Genomic DNA, 17,486 nt, shown 5'->3' with positions numbered 1-17,486 from the left:
TATTTATCTACCTGCAATTTCTTGCTTTCGAACTGCTAGGTTGGCAGGAGCTGAAACTAGAGATGGGAGCTCACTCCATCATGCGGCACCCAGGTCTCGAACTGCTGAACTACTGACCTTCCACAGCCTGCAGTTCAGTGTCTTAACCACTTGAGCCACCGCAGCTCCTCACAATGACAGGATTCACCATTTATTCTGTCAGATTTGGTTTTTAAAAAAAATCACATTCGTGTCCTTTTCTACAAGCCCGTAAACATGGCCTGTCTTTACAACATCCTTCTAGCCTGTCCCTCAGGCTTCTCTTCCCTCACCAGGGAGGATCCAGGAATCTCTCACACTTTGTCTTTCCTTCAATATTTTCCACACACAGACTAGCCCTGACACGATCACATCTCCCAGTTTTTCTGGACGTTTCAGTGAGTACTGACCATGAAGGCTTTTTACCCCATTCATCACAGAACACTAAGGTCCAGCTCTGCCACAAGCCATCCCGCCCACAACTCCAAATGTCCTCATCTAATTCTCTTCCACAAGCGTTCTTAGATGGTTTCCATTTGGTCCTGCAAAGAGGTGCGATGCCCTTTCACCATAACTCTCTTGCTACCAGGAGGCTCTTGGGTTGTGATGTGCTTTGTCAACACCCACCTGAACCCTTTTCCAGAACTGCAACATGCCCTCAGACCTTGTGCTTCAGGAGAAACATCATTACCATATCCATATACCCATCACAGAGGCTCTTGAACCCCACTGCCTTCCTCGTGCCCGCTGACAACATCGCTGAATCCGGTGGTCTCTGTAAGGGAACACAAAGGCTTTTCTGTCCCAAATGGATCGTGATGGCAGGGAGGCACACCGTGGCTCACTTGAGGGCTGTACACCATGGCTGTGCTTTCGGGGATAGAAAAGGAAGCTTTTTCTCGTCTCTTTCTCCACCTGGTGAGAAATCTGCAGTACCTGCAAAGGGAGACAGAGAGGTGGTGAAACAAGAGATAAAAGAAGGGGACAGCCCTGTGAGGCTGATCTAGAGCTGAAGGCATTGACTACTGCTAGGGATAATGGATCCAATCAGGTCCAAATTTGGAAGATCATCGGAGGGCATAATATTTACCTTTTTTCTAGAACCAGACAGTGTACATGTGTGATCCTCTCTTTGTCTATGCTAGAAACGTCTCTCTGACCCCTTCTCTTCCTGTGCTTTTGTTCTCTCTCCGAAGTTTCTGCCAGCCTTTCTTGTGTGTGCAACACAAGACCACACTCATGATCTCGTGCCTGCACACACATGCAGCCGAATTAGCAGGCCACTTGTAATATGGAATAATACCATTTAATTCAACTGTTTCTTCTTCTACAACAAAATGCATATGAATGTGAATATGCTTTAATAAAAGTAAGTTCTTGTTTTCATTTGCAATTAACTAAATTGCAGTGAGTTTATTGCACACGATTCTGCACTTTCCTGGCTGTGCAGCTTTGCTGTATTAAATTATTACATATATATGCTATGACGCACTGCCCCATGAGAAGTCACAATGCCCTGCACACCTTCCCAGGACTCTAACCACATCCATTCCTCTTCCCTATTATTTCCTCTTCACTGTATGTCACAGTTTCCACTACTCCCTTACAGTGTATGCACTATTCCTTTCCTCTGTCTCCTCTATTACTTGGCAGGTCATCCCAATTCCTGTAATTCTTTGCTGGGAAATTTGAAAACATGAAGCTGAAATTTTATTGAATCCCACCACTGATGTATCCTACCACCCAGTATTTGCTCTGAACAGATCTGACAGCCAGCCCATGGATTTCCTGGCACCCATCTGCTTCTTCTACAATGTTTTACTTCCTTCAAGTAAACACCAGTCCTGGCTTTCCTTCTTCTTCTCATTGAAGCAAGAGGGTCTTCAGAAGAAGAAGAAGAAGAAAAACAGGTTGCTTACCTGTAACTGATGATCTTCGAGTGGTCATCTGTGCATTCACACCCATGGGATTCAGTGCGCCTATGCTGGATCGATCGGTATTGTAGCAAGCTTTAATGGATTTTCGCGCCCAGACCTCAGGCATGCGCAGGAACCCCAACCACGCATGCACAGAGAGATGGGTGCGGATATCCCACCAGTTTCTTCAGATCAACGTCAATAAAAACATAGAAGCTGACAGCAGCGGGGAAGGAGGGCGGGAGGTGTGAATGCACAGATGACCACTCGAAGATCATCAGTTACAGGTAAGCAACCTGTTTATCTTCGACATGGTCTCTGTGCTTCACCCCCATGGGAGAATAGCGAGCAGTGGCCTACCTGGAGGAGGATGCTGGCAAATCATTACTGCGAAGCCAAAGATGTGACGTCCCATGTTGGTACGAGAGTTCTTGCAGACATCAAGGGCTGAGCCGTGATACAAGTTCCCAGCTTGGCTGATGCATAGGAAACAAACAGTTGACAGTCACATCTCGTCAGACGAGCTCTCTGTAGGTAGAACAGAAGTGCACGCTAATGAGTCCTGATAGGGCCAAGTAATGGCTGCTTGGCAATAAGATAGCAGAGGCAGATCTACAATCCACCTTGACAAACGCTGAGCCGTGATACAAGTTCCCAGCTTGGCTGGAGAATAGGAAACGAACAGTTGATAGTCACATCTCGTCGGACGAGCTCTCTGAAGGCAGAACAGAAGTGCACGCTTTGTATGCAACGTGTGTAATAGCCTCTCCTCCGGGGATGTCGGAGAGGGGAAGAAATCCGGGAGGAAGACCTCTGCTTGGAGGTGAAACTCTGAAACCACCTTTGGCAAGAACGAGATGTCAGGAACAAGACAGACACCATCTGGCAAAAATGACAGGTAAGGAGAATCATGTTTGAATGCCAGTATTTCCCCCACTCGCCTCGCCGAAGTGACAGCCACCAGAAAAGCTGTTTTCCACGACAGCAATTTCAACTCGCAAGTCGCGAGCAGCTCAAAAGGTTTTCTAGTGAGTTGGCAAAGTACCAGGGAAAGGTCCCAGGGGTCCACAGGACGTTTGATAGGAGAATAAAGGTATAACAGTCCCTTTAAAAAACATTTAGAAAGAGGATGCGAAAAAAGTGTGCATCCCTCAACTTGAACGTGGTAGGCTGAGAGTGCAGCCAAATAAACTTTCAACGAGGAATGTGACAGTCCCGAGTCAGCGGGAAACAGAAGGATATAAAAAACCTTCTCGAGACCCGCGGAAGCGGCTCGAGGGACAGCAGCACCCAAAAAGGAACAAAACTGTAGCTATTTATAATGGTAAGATTTGCGTGTAGTGGCCTTTCTGGCGTTCAGTAGCACATTCGCTATACGGGAGGAAAAACTGTTGATACCACTCTCCAGGCTGTCAACTTCAGTCGTGGAACATCGTGGTATAGGAGAGGAGACTCAGGCGCAAGAGATCCTGAACCGGTGGAAATTGGTGGTAGATCCCTGCTGACAGATCCAGTATGGTTGAGAACCATGGCTGCCTCGGCCACTATGGGGATATGAGGATGCAATATGCTCTGTCGCTGATGATTTTGCACACCACCCTCAGAAGCAGAGGTAGCAGGGGGAAGAGGTAGAGAAAGTCCCTGGACCCCCAAAGACTGCGGGTCCCTGCCTCCTCGGCTGCAGACACTTTTTGTTCACCCTGGTGGCGAAAACATCTATTTGAGGGAACCCCCACTTGTGGAACAGTGAGAGGAGGTATGTAGAATTCATTTCCCATTCATGCAGACGAAGTCCTCCCCGACTCAGTTGATCTGCCTGCACATTCATGTGCCCCAGTATGTACGTGGCGATTAGGAAGATGTTGTGGGCGATGCAGAAGTCCCACAACCGAAGGCCAGCTCGCAGAGCCGTTGAGAGACAGTGCCTCCCTGTCTGTTTATGTAGCTGAGAGCAGTAGTATTGTCCATAAGGATCGTGACACAGGAAACTGGTGTTAGCGAACTGTATTGCAAGTAGCTCCAGAAAGTTGATGTGATGGTTCCGCTTCTGTGTGTCCCATCTGCTGCCGACACAGAGTCCCATCAGATGGGCGCCCCAACCTGAGAGAGATGCATCTGTCATAAGGGTGATCTCCAGTGATGGAGGGTGGAAGGGTGCCCCCCAGAAAAGGTTGGGTGGAGCAGTCCACCAAAGTAGAGAGTCCCATACTTTGGCAGGTGGGAATAGACTGGTATAGTGTGTGTCTCGTTCTGGATTGAAATTGCGTATAAACCAAAGTTGTAGGTGATGCATTCTCAACTTGGCGAAGACCAGGATGGATGTAGTAGTGGCCATTAGGCCAAGGAGTCTCTGTATTTGGAAACCCGTTACCGAGGGTTGAGTACGCATCACAGTGGCTAGATTCACAATGTCCGCGGCCCAGCTCTGTGGTAAGTAGGCTCTGCAACTTATCGAGTCCAGCAGTGCGCCGATGTAGTTTTTTTTCTGGACCGGTTGAAGTTGAGACTTCTCGAGATTTACCTGTATCCCCAGGTTTTTCAGGAGGGTCAGTGTCTCGTTGATGTCAGAGAGTAGGGTGTCATGAGAAGTTGCAACAAGTAGCCAATCGTCGATGTATGGGTAAATGGAGGTATGGGTAAATGGAGGTCACGGCCTGAGACGAAGGAAGGCCGTGACCACTACCATTGTCTTTGTGAACACTCTCGCTGCACTTGAGAGACCGAATGGCAGAGCTGCGTATTGGTAGTGATGTTGGCCAATCGCAAAGCATAGGTATTTACGGTGGGATGGGTGGATGGTGAGGTGGAAGTACTCGTCTTGGAGATCTAGAGTGGCCATCCAGACATTCTTCCGGAGAAGTGGTAGGATCTGCTGCAAGGACACCATGCGGAAATGACGGTAGCCCACAAAGCAGTTGAGCGCCCTTAGATCTAAGATTGGTCAAACACCTCCATCCTGCTTTGGAACGGTGAAATAATGGGAGTAGAATCCCGTGCCATGTTGGTGAAGTGGCACCAGCTCGATGGCTTCCTTGCGCAGAAGGACAGAGACCTCTTCCAGAAGAGCTGAAGAAGGGGGAGTGGAAACGAAGACTGGAGTAGTGGGGTACTGCATAAATTCTATACAGTACCCATGGGTCAAGATGGACAGCACCCATTCGTCTGTGGTGATGAGGCACCAAGTTGGGAGGGAAGGCGCTAGACGGGTGTGACGTGACTGCAGAACATGGAAGTCAAAAACCCTGTTTTGTGGACTTAACCTGCTTATGGCAAGGGGGTTGTTGTCCCGATCTGAACCTAGGTTTCAGAAATGTGGGCTTCTGGCCTCCAGAAGATGTACGTTGCCTCCACAATCACTCAGGAGACTACGGTTTGGGGTGCGTTTTTGCCAGGGTCGCCTCGTGGAGGAAGAAATGCCCAGGGTGTGAGAGGCCTTTATGCTTTTGTCCATATCTTGCAATATGGTGTCTGTGGTGCTATTGAAAAGACCAAGGCCATTGAAGGAGAGGTCTTCTATATATGCCCTGGTGTCCGTCTGCAGATTAGTGTTGCGGAGCCACGAATGCCTTCGGAGAGCAATGGCCGAAGTCATCGTTCTTGAGCAGGTGTCTAAAACATGCTTAGAAGTATTAATTTGTTGCTTTGCTAGCACCATGCCTTCTTTTTGGATGGTGCAGGCGAACTGCTGTTTGTCCTTCGGAAGAGTCGCTAACATCTCAGAAAGCTTTTCCCATAAGGTATATTGATACCTGCTCATGCAGGCTAAATAATTTGTGGTCTTCACACCGAGTGCCCCCGTGGAGTAGAACCGTCGACCGAATGAATCTAGCTTTCTGCTCTCCCAGTCTGAAGGGGCAGAATGGGTTTTCTTCAATTTGGATGACGAAGTAACCACCATTGAGTTTGGCTGAGGGTGGGTGAATAAGAATTCCACTCCTGCTTCCTGGACCCTGTACACATGGTCCATGCGGCATGTGGACACTGGAGCCGATGATAGTTTATCCCATTGCGTTTTGGCCACCTGTAAAAGGACTGTTGACATGGGCAACGCTATAGCTGTTGACGTATCCAATTGTACAACATCAAATACGGCATCAGTGACCAATGGTTGCGGCTGTACCACAGAAAGACCAAGGGAGTGGGCCATCCTCTTAATGAGGTCTCCATAAGAGGTTAGGTTTTCTGATGGAGATATGGGTTGGTCATCAGCCACTGCCTGATTAGGAGATGGTTGGTCACGCGAGCTGTGGGCCTCTGATACTCCCGTGTCAGAATCCTCATCTGAAAAATCAGAGAAATCGGGGTCTGGTAGTTGTGCTAGAGTGGCTTCCACTTGACCAGTTGGATCTGGGATCGACTGCGTTGGAATAGGAGGACTGGGAGGTCGACATTGATCCAGTCAATGTCGAGGAGGATCTTGGGATGAATGGTCTGGAGGATAGGAAAGAGATGCAGAGGGTGTCGGCCTCGATCTGCGGGGAGACCGGGATCGATGCACAGAGTAACGATCCCAATCCTAATAACCTACCGGTGTCAACCATGGCATGGACGACGGTGGATAAGCCCCGTAGAGATAGCGTAGCTGTCAGTGATCCCACGAGAGAGCAGGAGGTGGTGGGGGCAGAAAGACCCATGGGGATCTACTCCTGGAGCAGGGGTGTCTGGGGGATAGGGAAACTTCTTGTCTCCGGGAGTGGCCCCTATTAGCCCAAGCATCAATATCGAAAGGTCGGTCCTTGGCAAAAAGGCGGGGGGGTTGACATTGAATGGTGGAAGAGATCTGTCGATGTCAACCTGTACCGATATCGGTACCGAGCTCCGAGAGTGGCAACGCTGATGACTGAGCGGAGGGAGAACAATCCCCGCCCAAGGGACGGCTGAGGATTTCCACATTCTCGATGTCGGAGAAAGGACGCATGTCCGCCAGCGTATCATGGTCTAGCTGGTGTATAGGGGAGTCCATCAGTTGGATGTTGGTATCGGTGGGGTGATCGGAGACTCCAATGCCGATACTGTCGACAGAATGGGGGGCACCTTAGGGGCATTACCAAGTGCAGAACCCACGATTTTTCCAGACTTTGCCGCATTCAGGGGCTTAGAGGAAGCCTTCTTGGCAGACTTGTGGTCCTTACTCAATTTCTCCTTTTTTACGGAAGTGGATGCCGAAGACTGCGTTGTCAGTGCTGGACGCTTTGATGTCGACTGGACAATGTTGGACGAGGACTTTGACGCCGGAGCCGTCGATGTCGATGGTCTCACAGGTATGTTTGGATCCATGCCGGAAGCGAGGTTTAGCGCTGATTCCAGCAAAGCTACTCTGAGATGCGCCGCTCGATTTTTCCTCGTTTGATTGGAAAACTTGGCACAGTGCTGGCAAGATTCTGGGCGGTGTATCTCACTGAGGCAAAAAATACAAAGTCAGTGGTCGTCAGGCGGAGTGAGTTTACTGCCGCACCCAGTACTACGTTTGAAAAAAACCCACTTTTTCTCCATAAAACAAACAAAACGAAGAAGAAAAAGGGGGGGAAAGAAGAAAATGGGGGGCGGGAGAGGCTGAAGGCCAAACTGAGGTAAAAAAAGACTTCCCCCTCTAAAAAGGTTTCTTTTTAAGATATAAGAACCAAAAAACAAAGAAGACGATGGAAAAAGAGGGTTGACTGAACAAAATCCGAAGAGTCGTCTGAGGAAAAAATAGCTACCAATCTCACCGACCAAGAAAGGATGCTCCCAGCGCGGCAGAAAGAAAGGAACTGGTGGGATGTCCGTGCCCACCCCTCTGTGCATGCGTGGCTGGGGTTCCAGCGCATGCCTGAGGTCTGGGCACGAAAATCCGTTAGAGCTTGCTACAATACCGATCGATCCAGCGCAGGCGCACTGAATCCCATGGGTGTGAAGCACAAAGACCACGTCGAAGATGAGTTGGTTTTTATACCCCACTTTTCTCAACCCAAAGGAGTCTCAAAGTGGCTTCCAATTGCCTTCCCTTCCTCTCCCTACAACAGACACTCTATGAGGTGGGTGGGGCTGAGAGAGTTCTGAGAGAACTGTGACTGGCCCAAGGTCACCCAGCTGGCTTCATGAGGAGTGGGGAATAAAACCTGGTTCTCCAGGCTAGAACCCAGGAAGCATCTACTTTGTGTCTGCAAGAAGCACCCATTCAGAAACAGCTGTCTCTATCAGAAAAAGGCGCTCAGTTTGTAACCTCCCAACATTTTGCAATTGACCCCGATATTTCATGGCAGCCATTTTGTGGTGGTGCCCACTCCCCATCCTCAAAATTCCAGAAGTGCCCACAGGCTCAACAAGATTGGAGACCCCTGCTCTACAGACTTTGTCAGAAAGTTGCCAGGAATTGAACCTGGGACCTTCTTCATGCCAAAGCCATGGCTCTTCCCCTTTTGGGATGACAGGATTCTGGATGTTCCAGGAGAATCCCAATTCAGGTCCCGTTTTGGATTGGTCCACTGAGAACCACATATCTGAAAGGCTGCATAATGTTAAGTTTATAGACTTCCTGTCAGGATAGGCTTCCACTGAACCTCTTCCCACCACATTGTCTCTTTTTCTCACCCCCACCTGGACTGGGCCATCCTCTCGTGGAAGAACTCAGTGCAGAAAATAACCAGGATGGGACTGACGCAGCTGTGGGCGTAGCTGAGGCATATAGTTGCCTGGTACAAGTAGAAGAAGGTAGCAGAAGGTGTGGCCGTTAGGTTGACCAACTGCAGCACGTGGTAAGGTGTCCAGCAGACAAAAAAGGCAGCAATAATGGTAAGCGCCATGCGGGTCACCTTCCGGCTGCGGGCAGATGCCTTCCTATGCACGCGGCTCATGGCTCGGAAAAGGTGGTGCAGAGTCAGCGAATACAGCACAGTAATGACCAGCAAGGGCAACACGAAGGCTACCACCGATTGGTAGAGGGTGTACCAGTACATACTGTGGGGACCAGGTAAGTCAATGAGACAGATCTCGGTCTTGTTGTCCCAGTGCACCCGGGTGTACAGCATTGCAGGTGTGGCCAGAGCTAGGCTTCCAACCCATACGCCACTGTTGATCAGAGCTGTACAGCGCAAGGTCCGTTTCTGGCCAATGGTAGAAGAGTATACCACTGCCACATACCTGGGAGGAGAAACAGAGAGAGACTGGAGTCAAAGGAGCTATCAGGTTCTCTACAGGTCAGACCCAAAAAAGGGGGGGGGGATACCTAGCCCAAAAATTGAATTAGGTACCGTGAAAGTTGAGCACAAACAATATAAAAATGAATTAAACAAAATAAATCATTTTATTATACATTGCACTTAAAATACAAATTTAAAAACACAGACCTTGAATTTAGCCTTTAGACTGAAAGTCACCTAATGAAAGGACTGTATATTGTATACTAAGGACTACATAGTTTGGTGACTTTCAATCAAAAGGCTTAATTTGAGGCCTATATGTATTTTAAGTGCATTGTATAATAAACTGAACAGTTTCAGATAATGAAACTGAAGCTCAAATACTTTGGCCACCAAATGAGAAGGGAGCACTCCCTGGAGAAGACCCTGATGCTGGGAAAGATTGAAGGTCAAAGAAGACGGGGACGGCAAAGGATGAGATGGTTAGACAGTGTCATCGATGCAACAAACATGAAATTGAGCCAGCTTCAGAGGACGGCGGAAGACAGGAGGGCCTGGCGGGAGCTGGTCCATGGGGTCGCGAAGAGTCGGACTCGACTGTGCGACTGAACAACAACAATAATAAACTGATTTATTTTAATTCATTTTTATATTGTCTGTGCTCAACTTTTGTGGTGCCTTTATCTCTACAGCGCAGCCTATTCCACAGAGCAACCAAACAACTGGCATCTGTCGGTGTCTTCTGTCAGTGAGTGAACACTTTTTTTTATTCCAGTTGGCATACCCCCAATAACACTTACTAGCCCTCCTCGCTGGTTTTAGTGTTGTTTGTTTATGTGTTTTATTGAATTATTTTATTGTTTTAAACGTAGTTTTTAATTGTTCAAATGTTTTAACATTTGCCACTGTGGGGAACCCTGATCAGGTTGAAAGGCAACATTACAATGTGTTAAATAAAATAAATAATAAACCACAGCAGGCATGCATATTATCCTAGATAGCCTGTCCACCTCAGACACTTCTCGTTCTAGCTCCACATTCTTGTAAGACTCAGCACTCATTCATATATATCCTTAAAGACATGCCTACTTCCCCCATTCAAGTTTCCACGGCAGCAACATCTTTCCTATTTCCCACTTGTCACTGTGCACCACCAAAAAGTGGCAGGGACTAGAGCCGGTCCCGTACTCTGCAACATGAAACATTTGCCCCAAGCAGCAGGGGCCTGTCTTGAAGAAACGCACGGCAGCCAGATGCCCCATCACAGCCCACGTCCTCTGGTAATGCTACTGTCTGCTAAGGCCACGCTTCACTTCCAGCTCAACAGTGCCTAGCTAAGTTGGGGGTAAAGAATGGCAACAGGACACAGGGTGGGTGACAGCTGAAGCAGGAAACAAGGAACATGGAAAGAGAACAGAGACAACACCACAGAGCCATGAGGAGAAAAAGGGAAAGACAGAAGGGGTATGTTTCTGTGTGTAAAGTGCCGCCAAGCCCCAGCAAGGCAAGTGAGAAGCAGAGATGCCATTGCCTTCCTCTGCAGAGTCTTCCTTGGTGGTCTAGAAGGGGGATAGCCCAACTGAATCTGTTGGGCTGTGATCTTAAGGGAGGGCACACAAGGACCTCTGTAAATGGAAGGAGGAAAAGTCCAGGCCAGGTGGGCACGGAACCAGGCCACTGCCCAAATCCTTTCCACCTGCTTTCATTCAAACTACTCCTAACTTCCTCAGAAATTAGACCTGAACAACACGTGGTGTTCAAGCTGTATGTAGTGATTACTGCGAAACCCTCCAAAAGCTGTATGGCTCCCCCACATACACCTCAAGGACTAAAAACAAGGAAATGGTAACTGCAGCCATTCCTAGTCCAGGCCAGGTGGGCACGGAACCAGGCCACTGCCCAAATTCTTGCCACCTGCTTTCACACTACTCCTAACTTCCTCAGAATTTAGACCTGAACAACACGTGGTGTTCAAGCTGATTACTGCGAAACCCTCCAAAAGCTTTATGGCTCCCCCACATACACCCCAAGGACACAAGGAAATGGAACCTGCAGCCATTCTTGCTATAGGTAACAAGCCAAACCAGGAACACACCATGTATTCCTGCTATACGGACAGAATTTAGCTAAGCGATATCTGAGTCTCAACTTCCAAGGGTAGTACCATATAATACTCAGCACCAATGTTCCCTCTAAGCTGTGGAGTCTTGTGAGCAAAAATTCTACTTTGTGAGCGACTGGCATTAAAGTTGTGAGTGAGCAATTTGGCTATTGCATAAATTAGTTTGCTCTGGAGCCATCCTTCCTGAGCTGAGGCAGAAATCTGTGAGCCGGAGGCTAAAAAACTGTGAGCTAGCTCGCACCAACTCAGCTTAGAGGGAACACTGCTCAGCACTAGTACAAAACAGATTCAAATATCCACAGGCTTTCCTATTTTCCAAGGGAGAGTGGACTGTGCTTCTGTCCGTCAAGATACCTCAGTGCACATCTGCTCTCCTGGGTTAGGCTTAAACTAACATTCTGCAAACAGCATCTTGAATCACTGTCTTAAAGCTGTAACATATTGCCAGTAGTTCTCCTAGCATGCCCATTATTTATTTATCTGATGAAATTTTATCCTTTCCTTCCTCCAAGGAGCACAGGGCAGTGTAGTTCATTCTCCCCTATCCCCAGTTTTATTCTCACAACAACCCTGTGAGGAAGGTTAGGCCGAGAGAGAGCGATTGGTCCAGGCACCCAGCAAGTTTCCATGGCACAGTGGGGATTTGAACCTGGGTCTCTCAGATCCTAGTCCAACATTCTCCAGCAGCTTCCGTCCTCTCCTCACCCAATCACATTGCTTCCTCGTCCCAGGAACTGAGGGATCCCGTTTTCCCCACCTCGTTTCCTTTCCTTCTCCACTCTCCCAGCCAATACCTGTCTATGCAGAGCAGAGTGATGATGGCCACGCTGCTGAACTGGTTGTTGAGATCGATGGTGGTAGCCGCCCAGCACAGGAAGTCCCCGAAAATCCAGCCTTGCTCCTGAAGAAGCTGGTGAATGATGAACGGCATCCCAACTAGGAAAAGCAAGTCAGCCACCGCCAAGTTGAGGATGTAGATGTCAGACACTACCTTCTGCTTGCAGCCCAGCACTACGGAGATGACCAGTCCGTTGGCCAGGACGCCACTGGCACAGATAAGGGCATAGATGATAGGCAGCACTAACGAGATGGCCGGCCCCAGGGAGCTGCCGCCCGCCTGAGATCCCTCAGAGCAACACAAGCCCAGCTCACTGTCTCTTTGAGACTGATTCGGCAGACACGGGCGAGGTGTCCCTGGTGAGATGCTGAAATCCGTGGAGGAGTCATGGATTCTGTCCAGCAAAATGCCCATGATGGACCCGGGGGGAGAGGTATTGGTGTGTGGCTGCTCCGGGAGCCAAGAAAATGCCAACATGGCCACCCAAAGGAACAAACAGGAGTCAGAGGAGCTCTGTGGGTCGGAGCTGGACAGTGGCACAATCTTTATGTTCAAAATCCTGACGGAGCACAATTCGTTTTCTTCTTCAGAAGAAGCCCTCTGATTTGGTGCTGGTGCAGATAGGCACAAAAGTTCCCGCACAGGGATGTTTTGGCAGGAGAGTTGGGTTTGTTTTAAAATGGGATGTACTCAGTAGCTGAGCCCCCTGGTTGGGGGGTTCCTCTTGTGTGCGGGGCTGTCCATCCTACATGCTCGTTCTAAATCTGTCTCCATAGAACAAACCTGTCATTTGCAACCTGGTCTCTTCCTCACATAGGGAGCCCTGGGAGATAAATCAAGGATGCAATTAGTTAAGAAAACCCAGCAATGTAAATCGATACACTGCCAAAGGTACCAACCAGAAATGGTCTATGCATCAGAGGAATAAAAGAACAGGTAACGTGTTTGGCCAGGCCATGCATGCAACCTGCCTTAAGACTGGTGTGGCAGGCACCTCTTTTTCTGCCGTAAAGTTGCAACAGACTTACAGCAACTCCATAGGGTTTTCAAGCCAAGAGATATTCAGAGGTGGTTTTGCCACTGCCTGCCTGTGCAAGCAACCTGGGTCTTTGTTGGTGGTTTCCCATCCAAGCACTAACCAGGGTGTTGCGCAGGGCCCGAAAGTTTCCTCCCAGACTCCGAGGGGGGGGGCGACGTTCGTGGCCTTGGCTGCTGTCGGGCACCTCTTTCTTTCCCCTCACCCGCCCGCCGAGGCCGGCTCGTCCTGCCTCTGCTGGTTAGGGCTGCAGTTGCCGGCCAAAAGATTTCCGCACCGACTGACCCACTTTGCCTGGCTGCTGCCTTGCCCAGCACCTTTCCCAGCCCCTGCCGGCAGAGCCTCCCAAGGGCTGGTAGGTCGCAGGAATGGGCCACGCTTGGTAGGGGGGCTTTCGGCAGGGGGGGGGCTGGGTGCAGTTTGGTGCCCCTAAAGGCCGGCCCGCTCTAGGCGACCGCCTAGTTTGCCTAGTGAGCAAGCTGGCCCTGCTTACCCAGTTTTAAGCAAAATTTTTGGATCCAAAAAATGTTGTTCCACATTCTGAACCCAGTTCCACGGGGCAATCTGAATGACATGAAATCCACTGAACAAGAGTTTCACCTGCCTTTATGCTAGGATCCAGTTTGCTTAACCTAAAGCTACAATATTCATGCTCAAATATCTCAACACCAGTGGCCACAAACGTCGACTCTGCAGAGAATATTTGGATCCCACTTTTCTGTACAGTAGGGAGCCTGAAAGAGTTTACGACACTATCCTCCCTTTCTTCATTTTATCCTTACAACAGCTACTCTGTGAGGTAAGAGAGGAGGAGAAGGAGGAGGAGGAGAGTTGGTTTTATACCCCACTTTTCACTACCCGAAGGAGTCTTGGGGCGGCTTCCTCTCCCCACAACAGACACTCTTTGAGGTAGGTGGGGCTGAGAGAGCTCTGAGAGAACTGCTCCTGAGAGAACAGCTCTGAGAGAACTGTGACTGACCCAAGGTCACCCAACTGACTGCATGTGGAGGAGTGGGGAATCAAACCCAGTTCTCCAGATCAGAGTCCTGCCACTCTTAACCACTACACCAAACTGGCTCTCAGGGGTAGTGACTGGCCCAAGGACACCCAGCAAGCTTCCATGACCAAGTGGGGATTCAAACCTGGCTCTCCCAAATTCTAGTCCGACACCCTAACCCTTATATGACCCCGGTTACTGCTTATGATTGAAATCATGGGTCTGGACGGAGTCGCTCTCATGACTAGGAGGGCACTGAATCCTCCACTCTCGATGTCACAGGCGTTGGCAATGATGGGCAGAGGATCAGTTAGGAACTCGTAGGAACGGATGGGGCCAGGGGGCTGATGATGCCCTTCTCAGGCCCTCTCCTTCACTGTCACTACTTAGCAGGTCGTCAGCATCGTGTTCCACAAGTAAGCTTGTCAACCTCCAGGTGGTGGCTGGAGATCTCCTGGGATTACAACTGATCTCCAGGCGAGGGAGATCAGTCCCCCCCGGATAAAATGGCTACTTTGGAAGGCGGTCCCTGTGGCATTATACCTGACTGAAGTCCCTCCCCTCCCCAAACCCTGCCCTCTCCCCAAAATATCCAGGTATTTCCCAACCTGGAGCTGGCAACGTTATCCATAAGGCATACATCCTGCCTAGTTACAGCAGCTCTCTTACTCCGCTGTCCTTTGTTGTTTTTGCCATTTCAGTCCACTGCTAAAGGCAGAGAGTGTGGGTGTCCCTAGTCGCGCCTAGCCGCCCCCACTCCCCGGCCTTTCCCTTCTACCGCAATCAGAGCCCTCCTTCCTTCCTTAACACGGCATGCCCGCAACGTGAAGCGGAGCTTGCCTCTCCACTTCGCCCTATATCCGTGCTCTCGCTCCCCAATGGTTCTCCCCTGGCGCTTCCGCTAGCCTCGCAGCGGGTGGAGAGGAGGACTCACCCCCCTTACAATCGGGGCGCTCGAAATGCTTCAAGCGGGGGCTGCTAAAGCTGGGCAGCAAAGACACACACAGCCCTCCCCTGGGAAACAAAGCGGGAGAGAGAAAGCGGCGTTAACGGCGGGAGAGGAAGACCCCTTGGGCAGCCTCTCTTGACACCCCTCCCGCCACCCCTCCCGGCTCTTCCCCTAAAGCAGCGTCACTCCGGCTTCGTTTGGGGCGTCCTTCTTGGCGTCCCGGGGGGTAGGCAAACAAACACCCTCTCCCGCCCACCCCAAGCTACCGGCAATGACTTCCCTGCATGGGCCCGAAGAGCTGCTGCCGTCGCTCCCCGGTCTGGCCTCCGCTCCACGGTGCTCACCGCGTGCTCCTGCCGCCGCGCCGTGTGTGTCCGCGATCGCCTGGACGGGCAGAGCCGTTTCCGTGGACGGCACGAAAGGCGTTCCGCCGGCGTCTCTCAATTGACTCCCTCCTGCCTGCCTTTCGTTCAGTTGAACCGAGACTTGGAGGGGAGATTGCAGCCGTGAGCGGGTGGATTTTAAAATTTTTCCCCCGCTATCCAAACCGGAACCGCTCCCCCTTTCTCCTGTATCTGTTTCCCTCCTGAAATGAGAGGGGCTGGAACGGAACCTTCTCTGAAAGTTGTACCGTTCGTCCCCTGGAAGTCTTCTATCCAGACGGCTCTAGGAAGAGAGTAGCGGTTACCCTGTATTCCATGCTGTCACAAGGCACTCTGTACATGCTCAGAATCTCTTGCTGTTTTTTGTACATGTTCACTTGAGTCCTGGCATGAAGGGAGGCGATGCAAAGATTGTAGGTAAGTCTGCAGAAAAATTCCAAAAGCAATGTCTTGAACACCTGAAGCTGCCTTATCCTGACCTGAATGGTCAGAATTGTCTACTGGGACAGGCAGCAGCTCCCCAGGGTCTCAGGCACAGCAGGTCTTTCCCATCACCTAGGCAACTACCTGGTCTTTTTAACTGGAAATGCCAAGGATTAGTACCCGGGATCTTCTGCATGCAAAGCTGCTGCTCTTCCACTGAGCGACAACAATGCTCTGAATCATGTTATACCTTTTATTAAGACCATCCAAAACATCCCAAGATAAAGTGCAAAACTGAGTTATTCAAGACAGCACTGTACTAAATGATTCACAAAGTTACTTAGATAAGTGATTAGGGACTGTGGTGTATGCTACTGTGTTTAGCTCACTGAAACTAGGAACCTACTGTGTAATTTTTATATCATTTAAAGTGTCATGTTAAGACTTATGCTTTGTTTCAGTTCTGTTTTTAGATTTATAATTGGTTCTCAAACCCTAATCCCCTATTGTATTGAATACAGGCTTCCTGTAAAACCCTGACCTGCATAGCCCAGGCTAGCCTTATTCTGTCAGATCTCAGAAGCTGAGCAGGGTCAGCCTTGGCTAGTACTTGGAAGGGCGACCTCCAAGGAATACCAGGGTCGTGATGCAGAGGCAGGCAATACCAAACCACCTCTGAGACATCTCTTGCCTTATAAAACAAGTCTAGCTCGCTACCTAGTGATGCAGAATGCTAAAAGAGCTAGCGCTTCTGGCTGTTGGACAATCTTAGGTTCTCCTGGCTATTCTACACACAATAGCATATAATAATTAATTGCCCCGTCCTGTTGATTGTATTAACTCACTGTGTAATCCGCCTTGACTCCAAGTGAGAAAGGCAGACTTTCAGCAATGTAAATAAATAAACAATAATAAGTAAATGCCATCAAATTGGATGTTCAGCAAAAAGGAGGCAGGGTAGGGACATCATGGAATAATCTCTGCATCTGCAGTTAAAATGGGTTGCTACCAATGTTCCCTCTAAGCTGTGGAGTCTTGTGAGTAAAAATTCTACTTTGTGAGCTCCTGGCATTAAAGTTCTGAGTGAGCAATTTGGCTACTGCATTAAATCAGTGTGCTCTGGAGCCATCCTTCCTGAGCTGAGAAAAAAATCTGTGAGCCAGAGGCTAAAAAACTGTGAGCTAGCTCACACTAACTCAGCTTAGAGGGAACACTGGTTGCTACCAATATACTTTTGGGAACTGGCAATTCAGCCATCTCGCATCCTGTATTCAGACTTCAGGGTACTCTACCTGCAGACCTCCAGAATATCCCGCCGTGCCATGAACTGTTGTTCTCTGTTTCCATCTGTTGCTTAGACTTTTAGTACTGAGTGTCCATCCTGATGTAAAATTCTGGTGGACTCAAAAGCTTGCACCCAGTTTTGTGATGTACATGGTTTTGTGCTATTTCAATTGAGCCAAGTAAAAAGTATTCCACAACTTTTGCTTTTAGGGGTCCCAAAACTCCCATTGTCCACTTTGGCTTAGGGTCCTGCTCTGAAAATGTGCCTATCAGGAACACATTCCCATGAAAATTATACTGATTCTTAATAGTGAAGGCATCGGGTGTATTCATGGGACACTTCAGGACCTATAGAACTGCCTTATATGGAATCAGTACATCTAGCTCAGCATCAGTGTCCCC

At 49.3% G+C, this 17,486-nt stretch overlaps 1 protein-coding gene across 1 annotated transcript; it reads right to left on the bottom strand.

Moving 5' to 3' along the window:
• Positions 1 to 691: 691 nt before the first annotated feature.
• On the bottom strand, positions 692 to 12,426 carry LOC107115363 (melanin-concentrating hormone receptor 2-like). Its single transcript, XM_015417053.1, has 3 exons — positions 11,969 to 12,426; positions 8,511 to 9,053; positions 692 to 954 (listed from the first exon to the last, which is right to left on the bottom strand). The coding sequence occupies exons 1-3, from the start codon at positions 12,424 to 12,426 to the stop codon at positions 726 to 728; spliced, it is 1,230 nt and encodes a 409-aa protein (XP_015272539.1). The 3' UTR covers positions 692 to 725.
• Positions 12,427 to 17,486: the final 5,060 nt, after the last annotated feature.

The sequence above is a fragment of the Gekko japonicus genome, unplaced genomic scaffold (assembly GCF_001447785.1).
Source record: "Gekko japonicus isolate JY-2015 unplaced genomic scaffold, Gekko_japonicus_V1.1 scaffold709, whole genome shotgun sequence".
NCBI lineage: Eukaryota > Metazoa > Chordata > Lepidosauria > Squamata > Gekkonidae > Gekko > Gekko japonicus.
This window is presented reverse-complemented; position numbering and strand designations above follow the sequence as displayed.